The sequence below is a fragment of the Sorex araneus genome, chromosome 1, assembly GCF_027595985.1.
Source record: "Sorex araneus isolate mSorAra2 chromosome 1, mSorAra2.pri, whole genome shotgun sequence".
Classification (NCBI taxonomy): Eukaryota; Metazoa; Chordata; class Mammalia; order Eulipotyphla; family Soricidae; genus Sorex; species Sorex araneus.
Genome location: NC_073302.1, coordinates 164,166,120 through 164,188,859, shown reverse-complemented (window position 1 = coordinate 164,188,859; position 22,740 = coordinate 164,166,120). Strand labels below are relative to the sequence as shown.

General features: G+C 42.2%; 1 protein-coding gene across 3 annotated transcripts in view; it reads left to right on the top strand.

Moving 5' to 3' along the window:
* Positions 1-2,446: 2,446 nt before the first annotated feature.
* TMEM161B (transmembrane protein 161B) overlaps positions 2,447-22,740 on the top strand; it is a 78,061-nt gene continuing 57,767 nt past the window's right edge. Inside the window, exon 1 of one of the 3 annotated variants that reach the window (XM_004613066.2) lies at positions 2,447-2,581. In XM_004613066.2, coding sequence (XP_004613123.2) covers positions 2,579-2,581 — 3 coding nt within the window. In that variant the 5' untranslated portion in view covers positions 2,447-2,578. The remainder of the gene's footprint in view (positions 2,582-22,740) is intronic. The other 2 variants (XM_055137283.1, XM_055137281.1) reach the window with 2 other exon arrangements.

The window sequence follows — 22,740 nt, the reverse complement described above, 5'->3', positions numbered from 1 at the left end:
TGAGCTCCCACTTTTTTACCCAGCAATACTACTTCCAGGATATACCCTGGGGCCCCCAAAGCACAACAGAAACACCATCTGCACGTATATGTTCATTGCAGCACTATTCCTTTCATACTTTTATCATGATCTTTATACTCTCCAGTAGCTTCTCCTTTACTGAGGGGTCCAGTCCATCCATCTCAAGGTCCAGTCTCAATTAGTCCTCTCCAAAGAACTCAGCATTTGCATTTGAAAAGGGATGAGTTCTTCATGCCTTTGGGCTACTTCAAAGCTAGGCAATTTCTTAAGTTTATTATCTCTCAAAAACTCATTACCAGGGTCCCCTGTCTATCAGTTTGCAGCACTTTTCTTTTATTCCACTCTGTGCTTAAGACTTTTTTCAGGTCAGAGCAATCATACTGGTCACAATTTTGCATCCTGCTCTTTTAACTTAGTAAATACACATTTTCCATTTAAAACTTGAGTCAAATAGCTTTTACAAAATAGCTGGTATTTTACGAAGTATATAGAATAGAATTTGACACATTGCTGATTTAAGAATTCCTGAAGTAATACTTTTATCCATAAAATAAGGGCAATTTAAGTGAAATAACTAAAGGGGGGGGGCAGACAACACACACAACAGTCACAAAAAGGCTCTAGCTGTCCTGGCATTTGTCTAATTGGGGGAAAAAAAAAAAAAACCCTTGGGAGTGGGGGAACTAAATTTGTGATTTCATTCTTCTATGAACAGGCTCCACACCCTATAGGTAGTTCCAGTCCTATACTGATGAATCTCAAGGTTTAGGATGGGTGTAAATAACCTCAGAAAGGAAAGAAAAGAATAAATGACAGCTCAAAGCTACTTTCCTTGGGGCTGAAGTGATAGCACAGCGGGTATTAGGGCGTTTGCCTGCCGCACAGCAGACCTGAGTTCCATTCCCAGCATCCCATATGGTCCCGAGCACCGCCAGGGGTAACCATTGTGCATCACTGGATGTGACCCAAAAAGAAAAAAAATGAAATTAAAAAAAACAAACTACTTTCCTTTATCACCCTGTCTTCCCCAAGGATATTAGTTTCTTCTCACAGATACATAGAAACCCAATTCCTCTCCATCCCAATTCCATCAACAGTTGCCTAGGACCTTGCTGTTGTTATACAACAGAAGAGGAATCTTCAGGCAAGTTCTGGATTGGACCTCAGCTAGGCTCTGACTGCTCAACTCCACCCCTTCTGTAGCGCTCCCCAAGTCAGCCTTCAAGATTCCCACAGCCCTTCACATGGGACTCCCACCGCTTTAATAACCAGCCCCTAGGCCCATTTGTAACATCATGCAGTTACCCTAAAGCATGCAGCTTTTCCACTGCTCAGAACCGATTCTTCCGCTTTTACCCCTGGTGCTCTGCAAAAACTTGGATGACTCCCAGCCTGTACAACCTTCATAACTTCTGATTTCCTAGTTTTCCTCAAATTCTGGCTGGGCGGCAGAACTAGACACTAAGAGCAAAACAGATCTCAGATGAAACTGCAGCTCGACCCACGAACTACCTAAGGACCGGGAAACCGTGAACGGGAAAGGGGCCCTGTTTGGGAAGGGGAAACGGGAATATGCCTCTAGAGCCAATACGACTCCAGCATTGTCCAATAAAACGCACAGTAAAATGCAGAGTTGACACAAGGCAGGCAGAGGGGAGAGAGGTACAAACATGTATAGAAAGAGGTCTTTGGAAGTTCCACCCTTTTCTAACTGATACGTTTGAAACGAAAGGGAACCGTGCACATTGGAGCATATTCAACTGGCAGTCTTCTCTCTGCTCTTGGAAGATGTCTTCTTTCCAGCTTCGGTCGTCAACCTCGTGCAGGGGAAAACCTGGCAGCATCAAGTCGCACTGGCTGGAAGGAGAGCGGCGTTTGGAGCCGCCACTTCAGCCCCGCGGGGAGACGACCGAGGAACACGTGCGTGGCGCTCCGTAAAGCGTCCTAGGGGGCCGCCGAGAAGCCAACGTTTAAAAAAAAAAAAAGAGAAATAGGGGCGTGGCCCGAGTGCCGCAACGGCCCCGCGCTGCCAACCGGCGCCCACCTGTACTGTCCCTTCCCCCCCCCTCTCTAGATACTGTGGGTCTGGGGCAGCCCCCACCCCATTTACCAATCTACGCCTCCCCCCGCCCCTACCACCACCTCGGGCGAGAAGGATGCGCTCCGGCCCCAACCACCCAACATACCTCGGGAGTTTCGCAGGCGCAGCAGATGCGCGCCGTCGCCCCCCTCCCGCCCCCCTCCCAAGCTAGCCTGCGCCTGCGCCTGCCTCTCCTGCGCACGCTCAAGGTCAGCACCACCCCGAACCCCTAACCTAGCTCCCACGGAAGCGGCTGGAGAGGACGTTCTGCGTCGCCTCACCTCTGCGTGGCGTGGGGTCGCGGCGCTCGGGAAAGGGGCGGGACTTCCTGTCCCGCGCGGGGAGCACTTCCGGCGGGGCCGGAAGACCCTCTTTCTCACAGGCTCTAGAGGTTCCTGGCGGCTGCCTCAGGACTGGCGGTCTGGACGGCTCCGCAGAGTCCAGGCCGTTGGGTGCGCCACCTGTGTCCTTGACGCCATGGTGAGCTCCGTGAGGCCCGGGGGGACGCTGGTGGGGAAGAAGGCGCCGGTTCAACCAGCCTTGTGGTAGGAGTCGGCCGGGTGCCCCGTCGAGGGGGAAGCGGCTTGGCGCAGTGGGCTGAGCCGCAGGCAGGACACCCCGGCACAGACGCACCCCTACCCGGGCGCCCGCGCTGCCGGGCCCCCGAGGGGGCCGCCTCCATCCCGGCCGGCTAGAGAGCTGCCCAGCCTGCCCGTGGCCCAGACCCCGTAGGGCCCGCGGCGCCGGGGGGTCGCGGTTGACCTTGGCCACTTGGTCACCTTCACTCCCGCCACCCGTCTGGGCTCGGCCAGCGTTTAGGAAATGGCCCTAGCTTTCCCCGCACACACCCAGGGCGCGTGCTCGTCAGGGGTCAGCACCTGTCATTGCCCTGGCCCCGGCGTCTGCCCGTCCCGCCCGGCCCTGCCGGCCCTGGGAAGCTTGAGGAGAGACTCAGTTCGGAAGGAATACTGCAAGGGCGCGGGGGGAGTCGCCGGGGCTGTCGGGGAAGGCCCCCGAGCCGCAGAGCTGCACGAGTTTCAGAGGTTGGCAGAAAGGGGCGGGCGGGGGTCTTTTTTGGGGGGAGAGGTGCCAACGGCCGGCAGGACCAGCCAAAGGTGCGTGAGAGCAGGAAGGTGCTGAGGACGGGCTGGGTGCTACTGGACGCTGAGGCTGGGCAGAGTTCTGGGACGAGGGGGAAGAGGGTCTTGTCCAGATATTGAGGACCAGGTTGTGAGCCCAGCTGATTTGTTTACGCAACAACCGGGGCGGGGGTGGGGTGGGGGATGGGGTGCTGGAGTTGCAGGTTCTGTCCCAGTCTAAGTTTCTCTTAGGGGAACCGGAAGAGCATCTTAGGATCTTTGCCAGGGCTCATTAGGGACAGGTGCAGTGCTTCTTGGCAGTAAGTTCCTGGTTTCCACACCGCAGAAAGATGAAGGTGTCCGGAAGGGGGGATGGGGAGGACAGGTTTCTTAACCTTGAACTCTTGCTCTATTCTAGGGTCACGGGGTGGGGGTGGGGACGTTCTGTGAAGTTCACCATTGTCCAGTTCGTTTCTCATTGGCTTAAGAGATTTCGAGTCTTCAGCTGGAGGAGATTCTGTCTTGAAATTTAGCTGCAGTTTTCTGCTTTTTTAGGGGTGGATGTTGTATTGTCTTTGATTGTTTTTTGAACCCGAATGTGAAACAAGTCTGTTTTAAAATTGTGGTTCCTCCTGCACTCTACCTGCTAACTTGCGTTGTATGTTTAAACCTAGGTGAATAAAGAGTCCTCCTCCTCCCACCCCCTCACATACCCACACACCTTTTTTCCCCTCATGAAATTAACAAAGATGGGGGAAGTCACGGAAGTGCAAGTGATCGTAGGTATTGATTTGCTTATCAGCCTCTCCTTCATCCACCATTGCACCAAAGGAATGAGGTTTTATAAATAGTGTTTGACCTGAAGTAACAATAATTTGACAGTCTGGAACCACAACTCAGATCCCCATTTCTTTCTTTTTTTTTTTTTTTTTTTTTGCTTTTTGGGTCACACCCAGCGATGCTCAGGGGTTACTCCTGGCTTTGCACTCAGGAATTACTTCTGGCGGTGCTTGGGGGACCATATGGGATGCCGGGGATCGAACCCGGGTCGGCCACGTGCAAGGCAAATGCCCTACCCGCTGTGCTATCGCTCCGGCCCCCCCATTTCTTTCTTATATGTGAACTCAGTTTCTGACTCCTTGGAGAAACGTTGGAGGGTGAGGATAATTAAAAGTTTTCATTTCTTGAACAAGGGAAATAGCTCAAAGGATTGGACCACATGCTCTGATTTTGACTCCTGGTAACACATGGCCCCTTGAACCTCACCTGGTATATAGCCCTGGTGGTGCTGCCTATTGCCAGATGTAGCCACAAAACATTGATTAAAAAAAATTAGTTTGCAAGCATCCAAACGTGAACCTGTTTTTACTTAACCTTTAATTACAAGGTTCAGAACCCTTCTCAGCTGTTTCAAGGGGCAGAGTATAGCTGATGCCATGACTGGACAGTTGGGCATGTGCCTTTTATAAGTAAGGTCTTGAGTACAAACTCTGCAGTATCAAAAGAAGTAGTTTTGTATTAAACCAAGTTAAACTCATGCTGTTTCTTAGAATGGCAAGTAAGAATATAATCAGGGGATAGGGTTTGTACTTTCTTCCTTTTAGTAATTGTGTTTTTTTTTTTCTTTTTGGGTCACACCCAGCGATGCTCAGGGGTCACTCCTGGCTCTGCACTCAGAAATTACCCCTGGCCGTGCTCAGGGGACCGTATGGGATGCTGGGAATCGAACCCGGGTCAGCCGCGTGCAAGGCAAATGCCCTACCCGCTGTGCTATTGCTCCAGCCCCTGTTTTAGTAGTTGTTTAACTCTGGTATTCAGGAGATCTGGGACCCTACCAGCAGTTATTGCCTGACTGGACTGAGATTCAGTGCTAGGATTCCAGGTTGCAAAGCTGTTAACAGGGTGCAGTGGACCTTCAGAGCCATACCTTGTTGTGTTGGGGCTTTGTGGTGGCGGGTCTCTAAAGCTGCACTAGGCTATACTCGGGGTACCATGAAGTTGCTGGAAAGCTGTTCATACATGTCAGGCATGCACCCTAATCATTGTACTCATTGTACTATCTCCTAGGCTTTTTTTCATTAAAAATTATTTTTTTCTGCAGTGCTGGGGTCAAAACCATGGCCTTTCCCTTCAGCTTAAATTCCTCTTTGTATGATTCTTATTTTTGCTTTTGATTGCCGGGGGATGAGGGGGTCCTCCTCTTCCTACCTCCTACCAGGGGGTTCTCCTGGTAGTGCTTCAGGGACCATGCATTTCTGGTTCCAGAGAGAACCGGGGTTGATTGCACATATCCTTAGATGGAACTCACCTAGCATGACACTTGTTTTGCAGTGCTTGTTCGGAGTCATCGTATTCTTTAGTTGAAAAGTCCGTGGACGGTCTGGTTGAAGGGCTCCCATGGAGCATTGCAGTGCTTACCCCTGTGCTCTTCTCAGGTTGCACTCCTGGTTATGGTCATCATATATCTTTCCAGTTGGGAGGCTCTCTGTTGTTGCACTCATTACTGTGGTCCAATCCTGGCTACAGTGTGGCCAGAAATCAAGTGTGTTGTGGAGATCATAGATAGCAGAGCTACAGACAGGATTATCATATTTAGTTCTTACAATACACCATGAATTAAACTTCGGGCTTCAAGTTTGTAACACAGGTGCTTTAGCCACCGAGACATCTGACGCCCAATTACTTGATTTATTTTATGTTGAACTAGCCTTAGATTCCACTTGATTGGTTTGCCCATATTTTGTTAAGAATTTTTGCATCTCTTTTCATGAGAAAAATTGATTCATAGCTTTCCTTGTAATGTCTGGTTTGGTGTTGTAATAATGCTGGCTTCGTAGAATGGTAAGTATTTATTTACACCTAGAGATTATAGAACACAAGTGTAACTTATTTGGTAGAATTATTTATTGAATCCTGGTTTAGTGTTTTCTATTTGGAAGGTTATGCATTGATTCAGAGTGTGGGTGTGGGTGTGTGTATGTGGGTGGGTGTATGGTTTTTGGGCCACACCTGGCTGTGCTCAGGGGCTACTCCTGGCTTTGTGCTTAGGAATCATCCTGGAGTTGCTCCAGTAACCATATGGCGTGCTGGGGATTGAACTGTGGTTGGCCTTGTTCAAGGCAAGCACCTTAAATGCTGTACTATCTCTTTGGCCTCTCAGGTGGCATATTTATGTGAGTTTTGGTGAATTTAATCTTTTCAGGAATTTGTCCATTTCATATAATCAGTTTGTCATCCTGGGGCCATATGGCTCCATGTGGGTCCCCAGGATATACTAAAGGGCTGAGAGCTGAAAATTGCATAAATGTTGGACAGTGTGATAAGTCTGGGAGGCCAACTGAAAAATGGGGGGGAGCCGGTTGGTGCACAGGACAGGTTGGATGGAGGCCATAGTCAGAAAAAGGATGAGAAAGAGTGATCTAGATTTGTGAACATGAAGTCTTACTGAGATAATGTTGATTTATAAGATTAAATATAATTGCCTGTATTCCTCCAACTACAGTCCACTGGGGACCTGATCATTAAACTTCCCTTGCCCCATTTTGGTAGTGTCAGTTTTGTGGTCAAAGGGTTTCTTTAACTGAACATCATTCATTTAACTACCTGAGTGAAGTCATCTGGTATTTATTTTCCCCTTCAACTTTTTTTTCCTAGTATGATAGCCTCCAAGTATTTTGTGAGTATGATGCCCTTCAGACTTGTTGTAGGTAAAGGCAAGATTTCATTTTTTTAATGGTTAAATTGCATTCCATTGTGTGTATATTATCTTAATCTTTTGTTTTTGGGTTCTTGAATTGTTCAGGGTTTTAGCTATTGGGATTGAAGAGAGAGTACTGAAACTCTAGTTGCTGAGTTTACGCTTTGAGTGCTGGAGGCTTGCATTTGATCCCAGACACACTTGGTCTCCATTGCAGTGTAGAACTAGGAATGAGCCCTGAGCTTATTAGCAGAGTGTGGCCCTAAAGCCCCAAAACAAACAATTCCTGTTCTAATGGAGCTTATGTATTATTGGAATGGTCTGATGATAATCAAACGAGATATGTCAGTCTTGGTAAATGTAACAAAGAAAGAGCAAAGTACTGCTAATTAAAAAAAGATTGTGATGGTTATTTTAGATAGGGGATTCAAGGAGGTAACATTGGAGCAAATTTGAATTCCTGTGTAGTTTTTCAGCCCTATATCCTAGTGTCTGTGAGTTCATATTTATGAATTATGCCCTACCAAATTGTAAGTTATCAATTGTAACTTGTCATCCCTTTGCTCACTAATTTGCTCGAGTGGGCGCCAGTAATGTCTCCATTTGTCCCTGTTGCGTGCTAGTGTAGCCCAATGGTGTCTGCTCGCTCAAGGAACACAAAGAGCCTCAAACCATTTGTTTAGGGTCTTGACGAAGAAGTCTGACCATTTTATAGGTGGGCGACCAGGCGTTCTTTTGACGTCCTGTGGAATCCAGTCGGTAACAGCTGTAGTCCAGCGGTTGTCACCAAATCGCTTTATATTTGCGGCCCATCTGATTTTCGATGCCTTGGCAAACAAGACAAGCGTCCCTGATTCTCCATTGTCGACAGAGGTCGGAACTCCGGATTCCTTCTCTCGCTTGAGTGAAAAATAATATTCTAAGCATAGCTCTTTTGATTCCTCTTTGGGAGACCCAAATAGCCTTCTTATCCTGTTTTTGTAGGGCCCAGGTCTCTGAGATGTATGTTAGTGCAGGAAGAACGGTGGAGTCGAAAAGATGTGCCCGGAGCCGGAGGTTCTTCGCCCTCCTAACAACTTCTTCAAAGCTCTTGAAGGCGTTCTATGCCGCTCTCTTCCTCCTGCGCAGTTCAGATGCCAAGTCATTCGTCATATTGAGTTCTCGGACCTAGGTACACATAATGGCTGCATTCGGAGATGTTTGTTCCATTGAGAGTAAATGGAACGTCAGGAACTAGTTTGTTTCTTATGAAAATTGTCTTCGTGAGATTCAGCTGCAGTCCAACCTTTCCACACTCATGGTCGAAGTCGGCCAGCATTCGTGCCGCTTGGCTAATGTTTGTTGTTATTAGGACGATGTCATCATCGAAGCGGAGGTGGTGTAGTTGCCAACCGTCTATCTTCACTCCCATTCCTTCCCATTCCTGTCGTTGCACAATGTTCTCGAGGGTGGCACTGAAGAGTTTCGGTGAAACCCTACCAGACCCCTCTCTTTACATCAGTGATCACTTACTTGTAGAATGGTGAGATCCTGGTAGTGAATTTGTAATACAGCTCAGGCAGCATCCTGATGTGCTGAGTTTGAACGCCCTATTTGGCTAGGGCTTCGATGACCGCTTCAGTCTCAACAGAATCAAAGGCCTTCTTTAAATCAATGAACATTAGACAGAGCGGCATCTTGAACTCTCATGAAACTTCAATGAGCTTGGTTGATCATGTTGAGTCCTTTTCGGAACCTGTCTCGCTCGCATGGTTGTCCTTCGTCTAGTGTTCTGCCAATCTTATTCAGGATGACTCGAATGAATAACTTGTAGACGACAGACAACAGGCAGATCGGGCGATAGTTTCCCATGTTGTGGATGTCTCCCTTCTTGTACAACAGGACAGTCCAGCTGGTTTTCCATTGGGATGGAACCTTTCATTCAGACAGGTAGTGTGTGAAGAGCCGAACCAGTGTATTGATGAGTACTGGCAGAGCAGCAGTTTCTTTAGGTGTTCGGGTCTGACCTTGTCTGGACTTAAAATTTATATAAGTTATAAACTCATAAGTTTAAAAAAATTGAATCACCATGAAATACACAGTGACAAAGTTGTGCATGATTGGGTTTCAGTCATACAGTGTTCCAACATCTGTCCTTCACCAGTGTACATTTCTCACCACCAATATCTCCAGTTTCCCTCCCGCCTCCTACCCCAGCCTTCACTTTGTCTCTCTCTGTCTCTGTCTCTTTCTCTGTCTCTCTGTCTCTCTTTCTCTCTCTCTCTCTCACACACATACACACACACTCCCCTCCACCCCTTCTCCCTTTCGTGCTTTTCTTTTGGGGATTATGATTTGCAATATAGGTACCTTAAGGTTATTATGTATATCCCTTTACATCCTTTGAACATTCAGTTTTTGGCCAGGGTGATCGTTACCAACTATGGTTGTCATAGTGGTCCCTTCTCTGTCCTAACTGTCCTCTTTCCCCCCACACCCATCCTCCTTAATATTTTTAGTTATGTAAACTTTAAAAAGTCACATTACTTTTCAGTGAATAGAAAATAGTTGAGTCAATAACCTGATTTTGCATCTGTATTTTGTACTCATATAAGCTTAGTAATCCTTTTAGAATGTATTAAATATCTTTTGTGTTTTGACTATAAAAAAATTTAGAAAAACCTGAATGGTGACTTAGAATCTTAATGTTTGACCATCATACATAGCTTTAAATATTTAAACATCGATATCTCCAAATGACTTTGGAGAAAGTACAGTAAATGATATTGAAAGTTTTGAACTGGATAACCTCTACAACTTGACTCAATGTTCTGTGGATCTAAATTGTTAATTGGTGAATGTTGCTGAGGTACATTTAATTGAATGTACATTGAAGAAACAGGGGGAATATTCAGCTTGATAATATTTGGAGTTCATAGAGGAATGGAGTTAATTTCACAAAAAAATACTAGATCTTTAAGGGTAGAGAGAATTATGTCAAGTTAATAAATTGAATTTTATAATGACAAAAGCTACATTTAGTCACTATCTGTGTTAAGCCATTTAAATATTTATGAAATAATTTTCTTTTAAATCTTAAAATTTTAATTTATTCTATGGGATTACTCCTTGCAGTTACTCCTACTATCTGCCTTCCTGGGGATGTTGGGAGATTTTAAGTTTTTAATTCACTTTTCCTGGCACTTCTCTCTGTTGCTTCTGCTGTTGTGCTGACTGGATGTTGCATGCATGCCTGGCTCTGGTGCTTGTACTTTTTGTTCCCCTAGCTATGTGGTTTTCTGGAATTGTGTACTTCAGATTTCACTAGGCTGTAGTGCTCTGAGGTTTGCACTTCATTCAGTGTGCTGTGCTCCTCAGAAGGCACTCTCTCAGTTGAGGCTCTGCAGGGTGTGTGTGTGTGTGTGTGTGTGTGTGTGTGTGTGTGTGTGTGTGTGTGTGTGTGTGTGTGTGTGTGTGTGTGTGTTTATGTGTATGCATGCAATCTCCATATCAGGGTTTTCGCTTACTGACTGGTGCTTATATGTTTTTTTAGTTCCTGTGCTTGCTGAAGGTAAAGTTTTTGTGGTGACTTCATGCAGTTGGCTGTGGTGTGCCCAGAAATCACTTATAATGCTAAGGATCACAGAGAACCAGGGATCACAGGTAGCAGAGCTACCAGGTTCTCATTTGTTGCACGTAAGAGCCTGGAGGTTTGAACTCATAACCAAACGTTTGCAGACTCTCTAGGCCTCGCTTTTGCTCTGGCCAGCCTCACCTATTTAATACCCAGTGCTCCATCATGTATCATAATGTCATCATCTGTGGCATTAAGGACCAGAATTTCTAACCCAGATTGCAAACACATTGGATACTCCTGCAGTAAATTATAAAGATAGTTTTAGTACATGATAACCTCTTAGTATCTATATTGCAAACCATAATGCCCAAAAGAAGGAGGTAGGGGGAGCAGAGGGAGGGAGGAAGAGAGAGAGAGAAAGAGAGAGGTGAGAAAGGGCGGGAAATGTCTGTCATAGAGACAGGCTGGGGGGTGGGCATGGGTGGGAAACTGGGGTGAGAAATGTACTCTGGTGGAGGGATGATAGGTGTTGGAACATTGTATGACTGAAAGCAGACCATGAACAGCTCTGTAACTGTGTATCTCACTGTGATTGAATTAAAAACAAAACAAAACAAAAAGATTGTTTAGTATGCTCTGTTCTTAACTGTGTTTAGTTCTGTCAGTTCTGTATCTAGGCAAGTTTTCCTTAGACCTGAGGATGGAGTCAAGTAACAGTGATGAAGTGAGAAGCAGCTAGAGAACCAGGGACAAGGAACTGAAATTTCTTGATTTATTTTGATCCCATAAGGGGTTGCATAACTGAATGTGGGGGAGTCACTGAAAATTTGACAACAGTGAGTAGTTTCTGAACACAACTATCAAAAATTTATTCAGAACCAACCATGTAGTGAATGCAAGGTGTTTCTGAAAGCAGTTGCCTGTGTAGTATTTCCTGGGCAAAAAGTGATGGCAAGTGGAAAAAGCTTAAGAAATACTGTTATAGAGACCTTGCTTTTCGTCTCATAGGATCAGTACCCATAATACCTTTAAAATTTTTACTATATGAGAATAATTTTTAAAAGCCATCTGTCCTAAAGATATTTAGGAAAGCAATAGATGACATTGGTGGTCTTGCTAGTAGAAAGGTCTTAATTGTGAAGAGGAAATGAAAGGGGGGCCAGAAAGATAGTACAGCAGTAAGGTATTTGCTTTGCAGTTGACTGATCCGGGTTCAACCCAGGAACCCCATTTGGTCCCCTGAGCACTGTTAATTGTGGGCAAAGAAATTAATTTTTTAATTTTTTTTTTTTTTGCGCTTTTTGGGGTCACACCTGGCGACGCACAGGGGTCACTCCTGGCTCTACACTCAGGAATTACCTCTGGCTGTGCTCAGGGGACCATATGGGATGCTGGGATTTGAACCCGGGTCGGCTGCGTGCAAGGCAAACACCCTACCCGCTGTGCTATCTCTCCAGCCCCCAGAAATTAATTTTTTTAAACTTAAAAAATATGAGGGGAAACACTCTGGGGCATTATAAAGACATAGGGCAACTTTACTAATAAAAATTACTTATAAGGAAGTAATTTCAGCAATATTTTTATTGTGTATATGCATACATATAATTACATATGTATAAAATTATATCTTACCACCAGCTAATGTTGAAAATATTTGGCATTATAAGATCATAGCTAATTCTTTTTAAAAATAAGTTTGATGCTTATTATCTTTTGTGGTAATAGAATCTTTCAAATATTTATCTGCATTGCTTATTTTTCATGATTATCTGTCTTTGCCCTTTACATAGTTCCCAGCTGATTTTTTTCTTATCTTTTACCTGTTGATTGCTGCTGTTTACCCCCTTGCAGTGATCTGCTTAGGAGGGCAACGTCATTGTAGCCTGCCCTTTTTTTGTAAAAGACATTGAAGGATTTTTTTCAAGTTAACTTGGAATCAGGGATATAATTCTTTGGTAAAATTGAATGCCTTATATTCATGAGACCTGAGGCCAGTCCCTGGCACAACCCCTCCACCCCCCAAAAAGCTGAATGCTCATTAATATTTTCATCATTTCAGAAGAAATTTGACCATTTATATGAGTATAAACAATGGGAAAATAATTTGTTATGGAATATGGGAATATATATTTGTTCCATGACAAGTATTATTTGTTTTTGGATATAGTCTTGCTCATAGAGAAACCATAATGTTTTTTTCTCAAGAATTTTGCTTTTTTGTTTTTTTAATCAATAAACATATTAGTAGAAGTTTTGTTGAAATTTATGCTTACCATTTAACCACTAAGGAAATTATGGGTCACTTAAAAAACGATTAACCTAATGAGGGAATTGACCAGGTATCTGAAATGTAAAAAATACATAGATGAAAAGTATAGAATTATGGGTGTTCACAGATCTCCAGAGAACTCCTGCAGACCACTGTTAGGTGAGAATGCTGGTCAGTCAGCTAGGCAGGGAGTTCTGATATCCTTTCAGATCTCTTATAAATGTTATTTCATTTAGTTCTTACAAGGAAAGGTTAATTGTTTATTTCCTTTGGTAAAAATTATAAGTCATAGACTTAATACCCCCGGCTTCTCTTTGTTCTTCGGATGTCCTAGGAGTGCACACATTTGGTAGCAGCGCTTAACACGTGTTGTCCTTGTGTACTTTTTTATTTTCCCACTGTTCAGTGTTCATACACTTCAGTTGTGTGTTTGTGGTATTCACAGTTGTCACGGTACTTAACAGAAGTTTCACACATTTCTCAGGTTTGCTGGTCATTGACCACTTTGTTGAGGTAATAGGGATAACAAATATAGGACATCCGGGATCATGGTTGGAATGTGAAATAGTGTGGAACTAGAACTTGAGCCCTTAAGTCTGTAAGAGAGGCTTGACCCCTGGGCTATTCCTGGTCCTCCCCATCAGGTGGGGGTGGTGGTTTAGAAATGATTTGTCTGTGAATGCCTAGGAAATGTATAATTAAAATATTGCAGTCATTCACAGATATTTTGGGGGTTTCCCACTTTAGTCATTTTGTAGATAACTCATTACTTATCTAATTGCCCTGTTACTAGTGACAAAACTAGTGACAGAACTACTTTAATTCTAGTGTTTAATTATTCAGCACATTAAAATACAATGAACGCATCTTTTGAACAGTTAATATTAGGGATGTTCATTACATTTTCTTGGCTGTCGTATCACTGTCATTCATTGATTGACTCGAGCGGGCACCAATAACATCTGTATTCCTTTCAGCCCTGAGATTTTAGCAGCCTATCCGTACTCATCTTTCCCAATGATTGGAGGCTCTATCAGAGTCAGGGGAATGAGACCTATCGTTACTGTTTTGGCATTGAATATGCCACGAGTAGCTTGCCAGGCTCTGCATAGTGATACTATGCATATATTTTTCAGTAAATCTTTGGAAGTCAAGAAAGATTTTTATAGAGGGAATGAGCATTGAACATTGAGGGAGGAATTTTCTGGACAAGGTGATTTGTAAATGTCAGTTATGTCTTTTAATTGATTAAGTTTGAGTAATAGTTTCTTTGAATATAGATCTATAGGAATATTTTCTACGTTGTCAGAAAATGCTCTTCTATTTAAAGAAGAGTGGCAGAATTAGCATTGTCTCTTCCATTAAAGCTTTGTTACCTGTCAGTCCTATGATGAAACATTTATGCATGTCTTAGCTAGAGATGGAAGTAGATTGTTACGGTCTTCAAAAATATTTCATTCTTCATCAGCATTTTAATGACCGGTGGTGCTCAGGGAATCAAACCAGGGTGAGCAGTGTTCAAGGCAAGTGCCTTAGCCCCTATAGTATCTCTCTGGCCCCATTTTCTAATTCACAGTTAACTCCTTTCTGGAGTATACAGTCACCCTTACCTTGACTGGTTTCTTGCCTTTTGTCTTGAGCACATAGATTTTCCCTTTATAAACATAGGCTTTTGGTAACTAGTCATAGTTACCATAGGTAACTAGTCATAGTTTTCTTCATTGTTTCCCCAAGGATTGATGCCCACACTTTCAGCTTATCTTTAGTTGTTGTTTTTTTCTCACCTGATGCTTTCTTTGCAGAGATAATACTAATCTTATAATTATTCTGTGCCTTTTTGTTTGTTTATTCCTCTAAGTATTCTAATCTGTTTTATGTTACACTTGTTTTTGAAACAAGTTCAGGCTCTTAGGATATTGATTAGACTATTTCAGGAGATTTTAAATTTTCTCTTTGATTCCAATTGCTTTTAGTGCTCTATTTTCCACTACTGTGACAGATTGAATTCTTTCAAAATATGTTTGATTTTTTTTTTTTTCTTTTTGGGTCACACCCGGCTATGCACAGGGGTTGCTCCTGGCTCTGCACTCAGGAATTACCTCTGGCGGTGCTAGAGGGACCATATGGGATACTGGAAATCGAACCCAGGTTGGCCACATGCAAGGCAAACGCCTTACCCGCTGTGCTCTTGCTCCAGCCCATATATTTGATTTTGTTATTTCTTAAGACTTCCAGGTGCTTTTAAGGGAAAAAAAAAAAAACCTGTGCAGTATTTATTTTGTCATTTACTCTGTTACAAAGCTTATCAGTCTTAATTTTTTTCTTTACTTGCATTCCCCCACCTTTCCCACCAGCCTTATACATATTATTTATCATTGGATTACATGTTTCACAAACTGTTACTAGTAGGCTTTCTTACATGAACTGTTCCAACCCAGGGGTCCCTACCATCCACCATTATCCCAGTGTCTCTCACCCTGTCCATCACCCATATGGTATGCTTCCTACTTTAACCTTGTAAGACTAGTTCAGATGTCACCTTTGTGCACCAGTCTTTCCTAGTTCTCCTGTGTAGATTTAATCATGATCCTTTCTTGGCCCATTCTCATAACATTGGAATTGACCGATACTATACTACTTATCACATCTTATTTGTAGGCAGCACTGAGAGGTGTTAACATTTTGAGTTTGGAAAAATCAACACATGATGATAGAAATTCAAGCCCTCTCACCTTGAATTTAGGTATGGCTTGGTTTCAAGACTAAAAGAAGCCTTGGATAGCCCAGCCAATTGTATTTACATAACAAAAGAATAATTTTTATATAGGCTTAGTCTAAAGGGTATCAGTTGGAAAGTAATTTTATCATTTGAAAATCAGAAAAGTTTAACAGAATTGAACATATATTCAGAATTATTTAGAGTTATATTAGTTATATTATTTGTTCATGCTAGAGTATAAAATGTTGTAAGGCCATTTATAATTTGACTTCCAGTGTATGTCAAATGTTATTAAAACAGGAGTCTAACTCTTAGCTGACTCTCTCATCTTTTTGGAATTTTATGTTTCCCTGTAAATAGATTGACACTTAGACCCCCTTTCTTGCTCATCTCTCTTTGATTGTACCAGTAAAGCATGTTTTCTCTGTCTTGAAAAGATGAAGCTAGAACTAAGGTGCTGTTCATCCAGGGATCTGTTTGAGGATTGTTGGCTCTCCTCCTGGAGTTGCCTTTATTCTACAGTTTTACTGTGTGTGGCTCTAGGACACTACCAGTCAACCAGACTAAAATATTCAGAAACAACTGTTATTTCCCATTTTTATTCTAGTTGTTTTCCTTCCTAGTTTCAACTATTTTTTTTTTTTTGCTGGAGGGTGCACACCAATTGATGCTCAGGGGTTACCCCCAGTTCTGCTCTCAAACTACTCCTGGCAGGCTCAGAGGAGCATATGTAATGCCAGAGATAGAATTCATTTCAGCCACATGTAAAGTGTGGGGTCCCATCCTGTCCCGCAGGGAGGACCCCTCGTGGGGCTAAGGAGGGGACGTAACCGAATGAACAGATGCAGAGTCAGAAGGAGGAGGAGAGAGAGAGAGTTTATTCACAGCAGTTACAATACTTATACCTCTTGGTGGGAGGGGGCAGTACGCATGCTTGGACCCCCATAGGAACAATAGTAAAATGCAGATCAGGCATGGGCGTTGGGCAGATCAGGTATGGGCATTGGCTAGTGAGAGGAATGGCGAACTGATAAGATCAGTAAGGTCAGCAGTGGTGACCTTGTTACAGGAATCCCAAGTAAGCCTCCACTGACTAGAGGATAAGAGCCAGGCTTGTAAAATGGCTCCCTACAGTAAAGCAAGACAGTGGCAAGATATTCTTTTTTTTTTTTAATAAATTTATTTATTGAATCATCGTGAGAACAGTTACAAAGCTTTTGGGTTTAAGTCTCGGCCATACAATGATGAAACACCCATCCCCTCACCAGTGCACGTTTTCCACCACCAAAAATTCCAGTATGCCCCCCACCCCACACCTTCCCCCTACCTGTGTGGCAGATGATTTCCACATTACTCTCTCTCTACTTTGTGTTCAGTATTTCGACACCAGACCCACCATTAAAAAATAAAATCCTGTCATATCACTGATAACAGCCAGAAAGATCCTGAGACAGATATTAACTAGACAGCCTCTGAGTGAATTTTCATTTATGTAGCTATTGTAAAGCTATTATCATAGTAAATATAAACATTTGTACTTAAAATTGAGTTTGATAGCAAGTTTAAATTAACACTTTGATATATTTTAAAATTTAGATATAAATTGTTTTTTTTTTTTTTTTTTTTGCTTTTTGGGTCACACCCGGCGATGCACAGGGGTCACTCCTGGCTCATGCACTCAGGAATCACTCCTGGCGGTGCTCAGGGGACCATATGGGATGCTGGGATTCGAACCCGGGTCGGCCGCGTGCAAGGCAAACGCCCTACCCGCTGTGCTATCGCTCCAGCCCCCAAGATATAAATTGTTTTTAGAAATTATTTCTGTAAAATTTGGTTTTTCAGTGAACAATATAGGTTGACAGGGATCCTAATTTATTTATGACATAACACCTGTATTGTGCATCTCACCAATAAATAGGATATGTATATATACTTTAGCTTCTTGCAGTGCAGCTGCTTACACTTCTTACACCTTGGCTGTTATCTTAGAGTTGCTGGACTCTCCATTTTTTATATGGTATCCAGGGTGATTTTTCTGAATACTGATCTGATCTTAATAATTTGTTGGTATTGTTACTTTCATATTAAATTCAAAACTGTATGTCCTATCTTTCAGTATGTTTTATTTATTTATTTTTTAACCAAACCTAATCACTGGATTTACTTAGGTTTTATGTACCAAAATTCCCTTACAGAACCTTTTGTGCATAATTTCTCTCTCTTTTTCTATGTTCTCTTAGAATCCTTTGCTTATCCTCTCATCATCTGTGTCATAATGGTCTGTTTACTGCCCTACTGGAACAGCTGCTCATTGATGGCAGAGATTATATTGTTTCTCTGTTGTGTGAGAGATGGCACATGTAGCTCATTACTCAAAAAATGTTCAGTTGATACACTGAATTGATTAATATTAGGAAGAAAAACTTATGATCAAAAGTTAGCGGTATATGTTCTGAATAAGTTTGTAATTGTGTAGTTCTGTGATATTCGTTGTTTGGACCCTGATTTTCTATTTCTAAATTGTTTAGAGGTGGTTTGTTAAAATGCTTGATGGGTAGTTTGAAGTCTGTGTGAACCAAGGTTGAAATAACAAGTTTACACTTTCTTTTGGAGTATAATTTGAAAATCTAAGTGGTCTGTCTCAACATGTCTATGTATCTCTACAACATGTGAACAGTTAAAAAAAAAAAAAGAATGGAAAACTCCTTGGGATAAATCCATCTCCTTTTTTTCCTAACTTATTCAGGAAAGGGATAATCAGAAATATCGGCTAGTCTGAGTTCCAAGTATATGAGCAATTATGTCTTCTAAAGATATACAGTGTATTTATTTCACTCTGTTTCTCAGCAGGAGAGTTTGTTTAATAAAACAAAATGTCAGCTGAAGTTGACACAATATTTCAAGTTTGAATTTTCATATTGCAGTATGCTTTTGTTTAAGTTCTAAGAATTTTATTTTCCTATTGACAAGCAAGATAAGATTGTTTGACATATTTTGTTTCTTAGAGAATTGTTTAATTTTCCTTTGTAAGAATTTTTCTAACCTGCCCAGAAACGATTACTGACAAAAATTGAAATGATCATTCTTCTAGAGACTAAAGGCAAATAACTTTTTCTTGCTCTTGATGGCCTCAGGTTAATAGATGTGGAAAGGTTGAAACCTAAGTTGCCCCAGTGTTTCACCCTTCTTGGGTGCTTATGAGCTATTTCATAAATGACTTTTCCTAGTTCCAGTTATCGAAAGAATCAGGGCCTAGGGGCAATGAATCCAGACAGAAACCATCTCTTTGGTCAAGTTATTGTTTTGTAGCTTTAATAAAACCATTAGGGCTACTTGAGTCAATGACCCATATTGTTGTGTGTGAGACTTCAGCCATGATGAACTTTTTTGTTTCACTGCATCTCTGCCCAGTTTAACAGTATTCTATTGTGAAATTGGTATTTGTGGTTAAATTATTAAAGCATTTTAGAAATATAATAAAACTATTTAGATAATTTAATGGTTTTGTTTTTGAACCATACCTGGCGGTGCTCAGGGTTTACTCCTGGTTCTGTGCTCAGGAATTACTCCTGGTGAGTTCAGGGGACCATATGGAATGCTGGGGCTCAAACCTTGGTTGGCCATGTACAACACAAGTGTCCTGTAGTACCGCTATAGCCCCTAGATAATTTAATTTTAAAATATTAAGATGCTTTTGTATAAAATTAAATCTACATAGACTTAAATTGGACATTGACACAGATTAGTAGATTGACTTTTAGTTCATGATTTCAGTTTTTTTCGATATTGTTAATCTGGGCTGGAGAGACAGCTCATCAGACTGAATTTGTGGTTCATATGTGGGAGGCCTAGGTTAGGTCTCATCACCAGTTGGTCTCGTTGGGTACTGTGTGATCCTCCAAGCAATCTTTGAGCACTGAGCTGGGAATAGCCCTTGAACACCCCTGGTGTGGTCAAGAATAAACATTGAAGTATTTTCCACATAATTTAAAAAAGTGACCTAGGGGCCAGAGAGATAGTATATCGGGTAGCGTACTTGGCTTGTGCACAGGTTTGATCTCTGGAACCCCACTGGGAGTAAGCCCTGAGCATCACAGGTGTGACTCCAAAAAAACAAGCAAAATTACATCTTCCAAAGATCAGAACATTTTCTCTTTGAACTGCATATAATGTAGTCACCTAAAAATCAGATACATTCTAGAAAAGAATTATTGGCTTCTATTAGAAAGTTGGAAGAGTTGTATTAGTATATAATACACAAATTTTGAGAGCATATTCCTTTCCCCTGCCCCTCCCTTGTTCTGTCCCTTTTTCCCGCCTGGCTGTGCTCAGGGCTTACTCCTGGTTGTAATCTGGGAACCTCAAATGGTGGTAGGCATTGAACCCAGGTTGGCTGTGTGTAAAATAAAAATAAGTGCCTTTTTTATTTGCTGTGCTGCCTCCTTAGCCCTTGAGAAAGTATTTTCATTTAAAAAATTGGAAGTGGCATTGTCAAGTGGAGGAATAGATGAGGACACACTTTTTTATTGAACCTTTTATAGCCTAACATTAATCACAGCATGGAGTCATATTGCAGTGTTTGCCTTCATCTTGGTTGACCAGGCTCCAAATTGTGCAGTTATATACTCCACCACATGGTACCACACTTGTTTGGGCCACACTTGTCAGTGTTGAGGGACGACTCCTGGCTCTCTGTACTCAGGGAACCATTTGCAGTGCTGGGGATCATATGGGGTGTGTGTGTGTGTGTGTGTGTGTGTGTGTTGCAGGGGCTCATACCCAGCAAGACATTTGTTCTACTGCTCAGTCACATTCTTGATTTTTGTTTTCCCTTGTGGCTTATTCTTTACTAGTGATTATTTTAGCATTATCTCATTATACTTAATCAATGGAATAAGGAGTAAGTGCAATAAGATACTGCTTTCCCCCAGTTCATCGCAGTTTTTCTATTAATGTCTTCCAGGTATGTCTTCCTGGAATGCCATTTAATACCTGTATCAGTTATAAGATGTGGCTGATAAAATTTCTGCTCTTACAAAATTTATACTTTATTATATATGTTTGTGAGTGGTTGTGCTAGGTACTGTTAAAGATTCTATGACACTACCACTTTGAAACTTTCCCACAAAAGTTCCTGAGACTATGAAATTTTATCTTTTGTGGTTGTCACTGTCACTATCATCCCATTGCTCATTGATTTGCTCAAGCCGGTACCAGTAACATCTCCATTTTGAGGCTTGTTGTTACTGTTTTTGGCATATTGAATACACCATGCCTCTGCCATGTGGGCGAGATACTCTTGGTAGCTTGCCAGGCTCTCCGAGAGGGGTGGAGGAATCGAACCCGGGTCGGCAGCATGCAAGGCAAATGCCCTACCGCTGTGCTCTCACTCCAGCCCAGTCTTGTGCGGTTAAATATATTATCTCAAATAGACCAACCTTTTGGCATACTTGCTAATATATTCTTGGCCTTCTTCTTCCTAAAAGAGGTCTTTATAGTGGTATTCATTGTATGGAGATTACAGAACTATCACAAACTATAGAGAAAATAGAATAATAAATTCTAATGATTAGAAGTGTGAAAGTGAAAGGTAAAAATATGACCTTTCACTTTCACACTTCCACACTTGTAACTTTCGTTGTTACACGAATATAAAAATGGGCAGTACTTTAGCCCAGTTGGTAGAATTTAAGCATTTGCATTTGCATATCCACAGTAAAACTCATATTTGCTGAAAGTTTTGCAGACAGTATGCCTATGTATGTATTTCACTGTATCACTGTCATCCCGTTGCTCATCGATTTGCTCGAGCGGGCACCAGTAACGTCTGCATTGTGAGACTTGTTGTTACCATTTTTGGCATATCGAATATGTCACTGGTAGCTTGCCAGGCTCTGCCGTGTGGGTGAGATACTCTTGGTAGCTTGCTGGGCTCTCCGAGAGGGGTGGAGGAATTGAACCCTGGTTGGCCGTGTGTGTAAGGCAAATACCCTACCCACTGTGCTATCACTCCAGCCCAGAATAAAATGAAATAAAATAAAAACCAAAAAAACCAAGAGGCATTTGCTGTGAATGAGTTAATGAGGGCGTGAATAAGGCAGTATTGGCTAACACAAAGAAACCAATTCAAAGATTTAACTAAGAAAGTTAAAACTCCCAGATTTTGTGAATAAATGTGAGAGGTAAAGAAAGGAATGATACAAATATTATAGCAACACTTCTGGCTTAAGCAAGCTTGACACAAGATGATGCAATTCACAGAAATAATCATTGAAAGAAGATAAGCAAATCTGATGATGGAGGAAGAAGACAGAAGACTTTGGATATTCAGAAGGTATCATGTCATATGAGAAGTTTGAGGTTAAAAAGTCTAGACAAAAAATACTCCTACACCCAATTATTTCTGCTTCCTTACCTGGGGTTTATGTTAGATTTCACCCTACAGGCAAAGGCTAAGCATGGTGTCTCATATTTTTTCATATTTTGGGCTCATTCTACTAGGATCCTACATGGGGACTGATTCATTTCTGAGTCTCCCTAACACAATATACTCATTAAGTGCAGAAATTATGATTTATTCATTTTTGAATGTGATTCCTGGAACTCTGTAAGTACTTTTAACGAAAAAATGATGATTGAACCACATTTGAAAGTCTTCAAGCTAGAGTTGTGTTGTTAAAAAGAAAAAAAGTGTTAGGTGAGATCAGAGTGATATACCAGGGAGAGCATAATTCAAAACCAGATTCAATCCCTGGCACCTCATATAATTCCCTGAGCATCAACTGCCAGGAGTGATCCCTAACTGCAGGACCAGAAATATGCCCTGAGCACCAGAGTGTGGGCCAAACAAAACAAAAAATATAAGGTACTTCTCTAGATAAGACATACAGATGGCCCACAGACAGATACAGATACACACACACATGCACGCACACGCACACACACACACACACACACACACACAGAGTATCCTTATTATTAGGGGCAAGACAAATCAAACACAATACACAATGAGCTATTTCTTGCCACTTGTGAATATGACCTATATCAAAAATTCTAGAAGGGGCCAGAAAAATAGTACAGGTGTTAGGGTACATCCCTGTGTCCAACATCAGTTAAATTCCAAGCACTTTACAGTCCCCAAAATACCACAAGGGGGACTTCAAGCTCCACTAGGGTGGCTCAGATAATCCCTGGCAGCACAGGGCCTGAGTATCACCAAATAATTTGATCATTATATTAAGCCACCAGCCTGATTGTCACCTGAAAACCACCTCAAGTCTCCTGAGCACCACTTGGGAAACCACCCAAAAAATTGT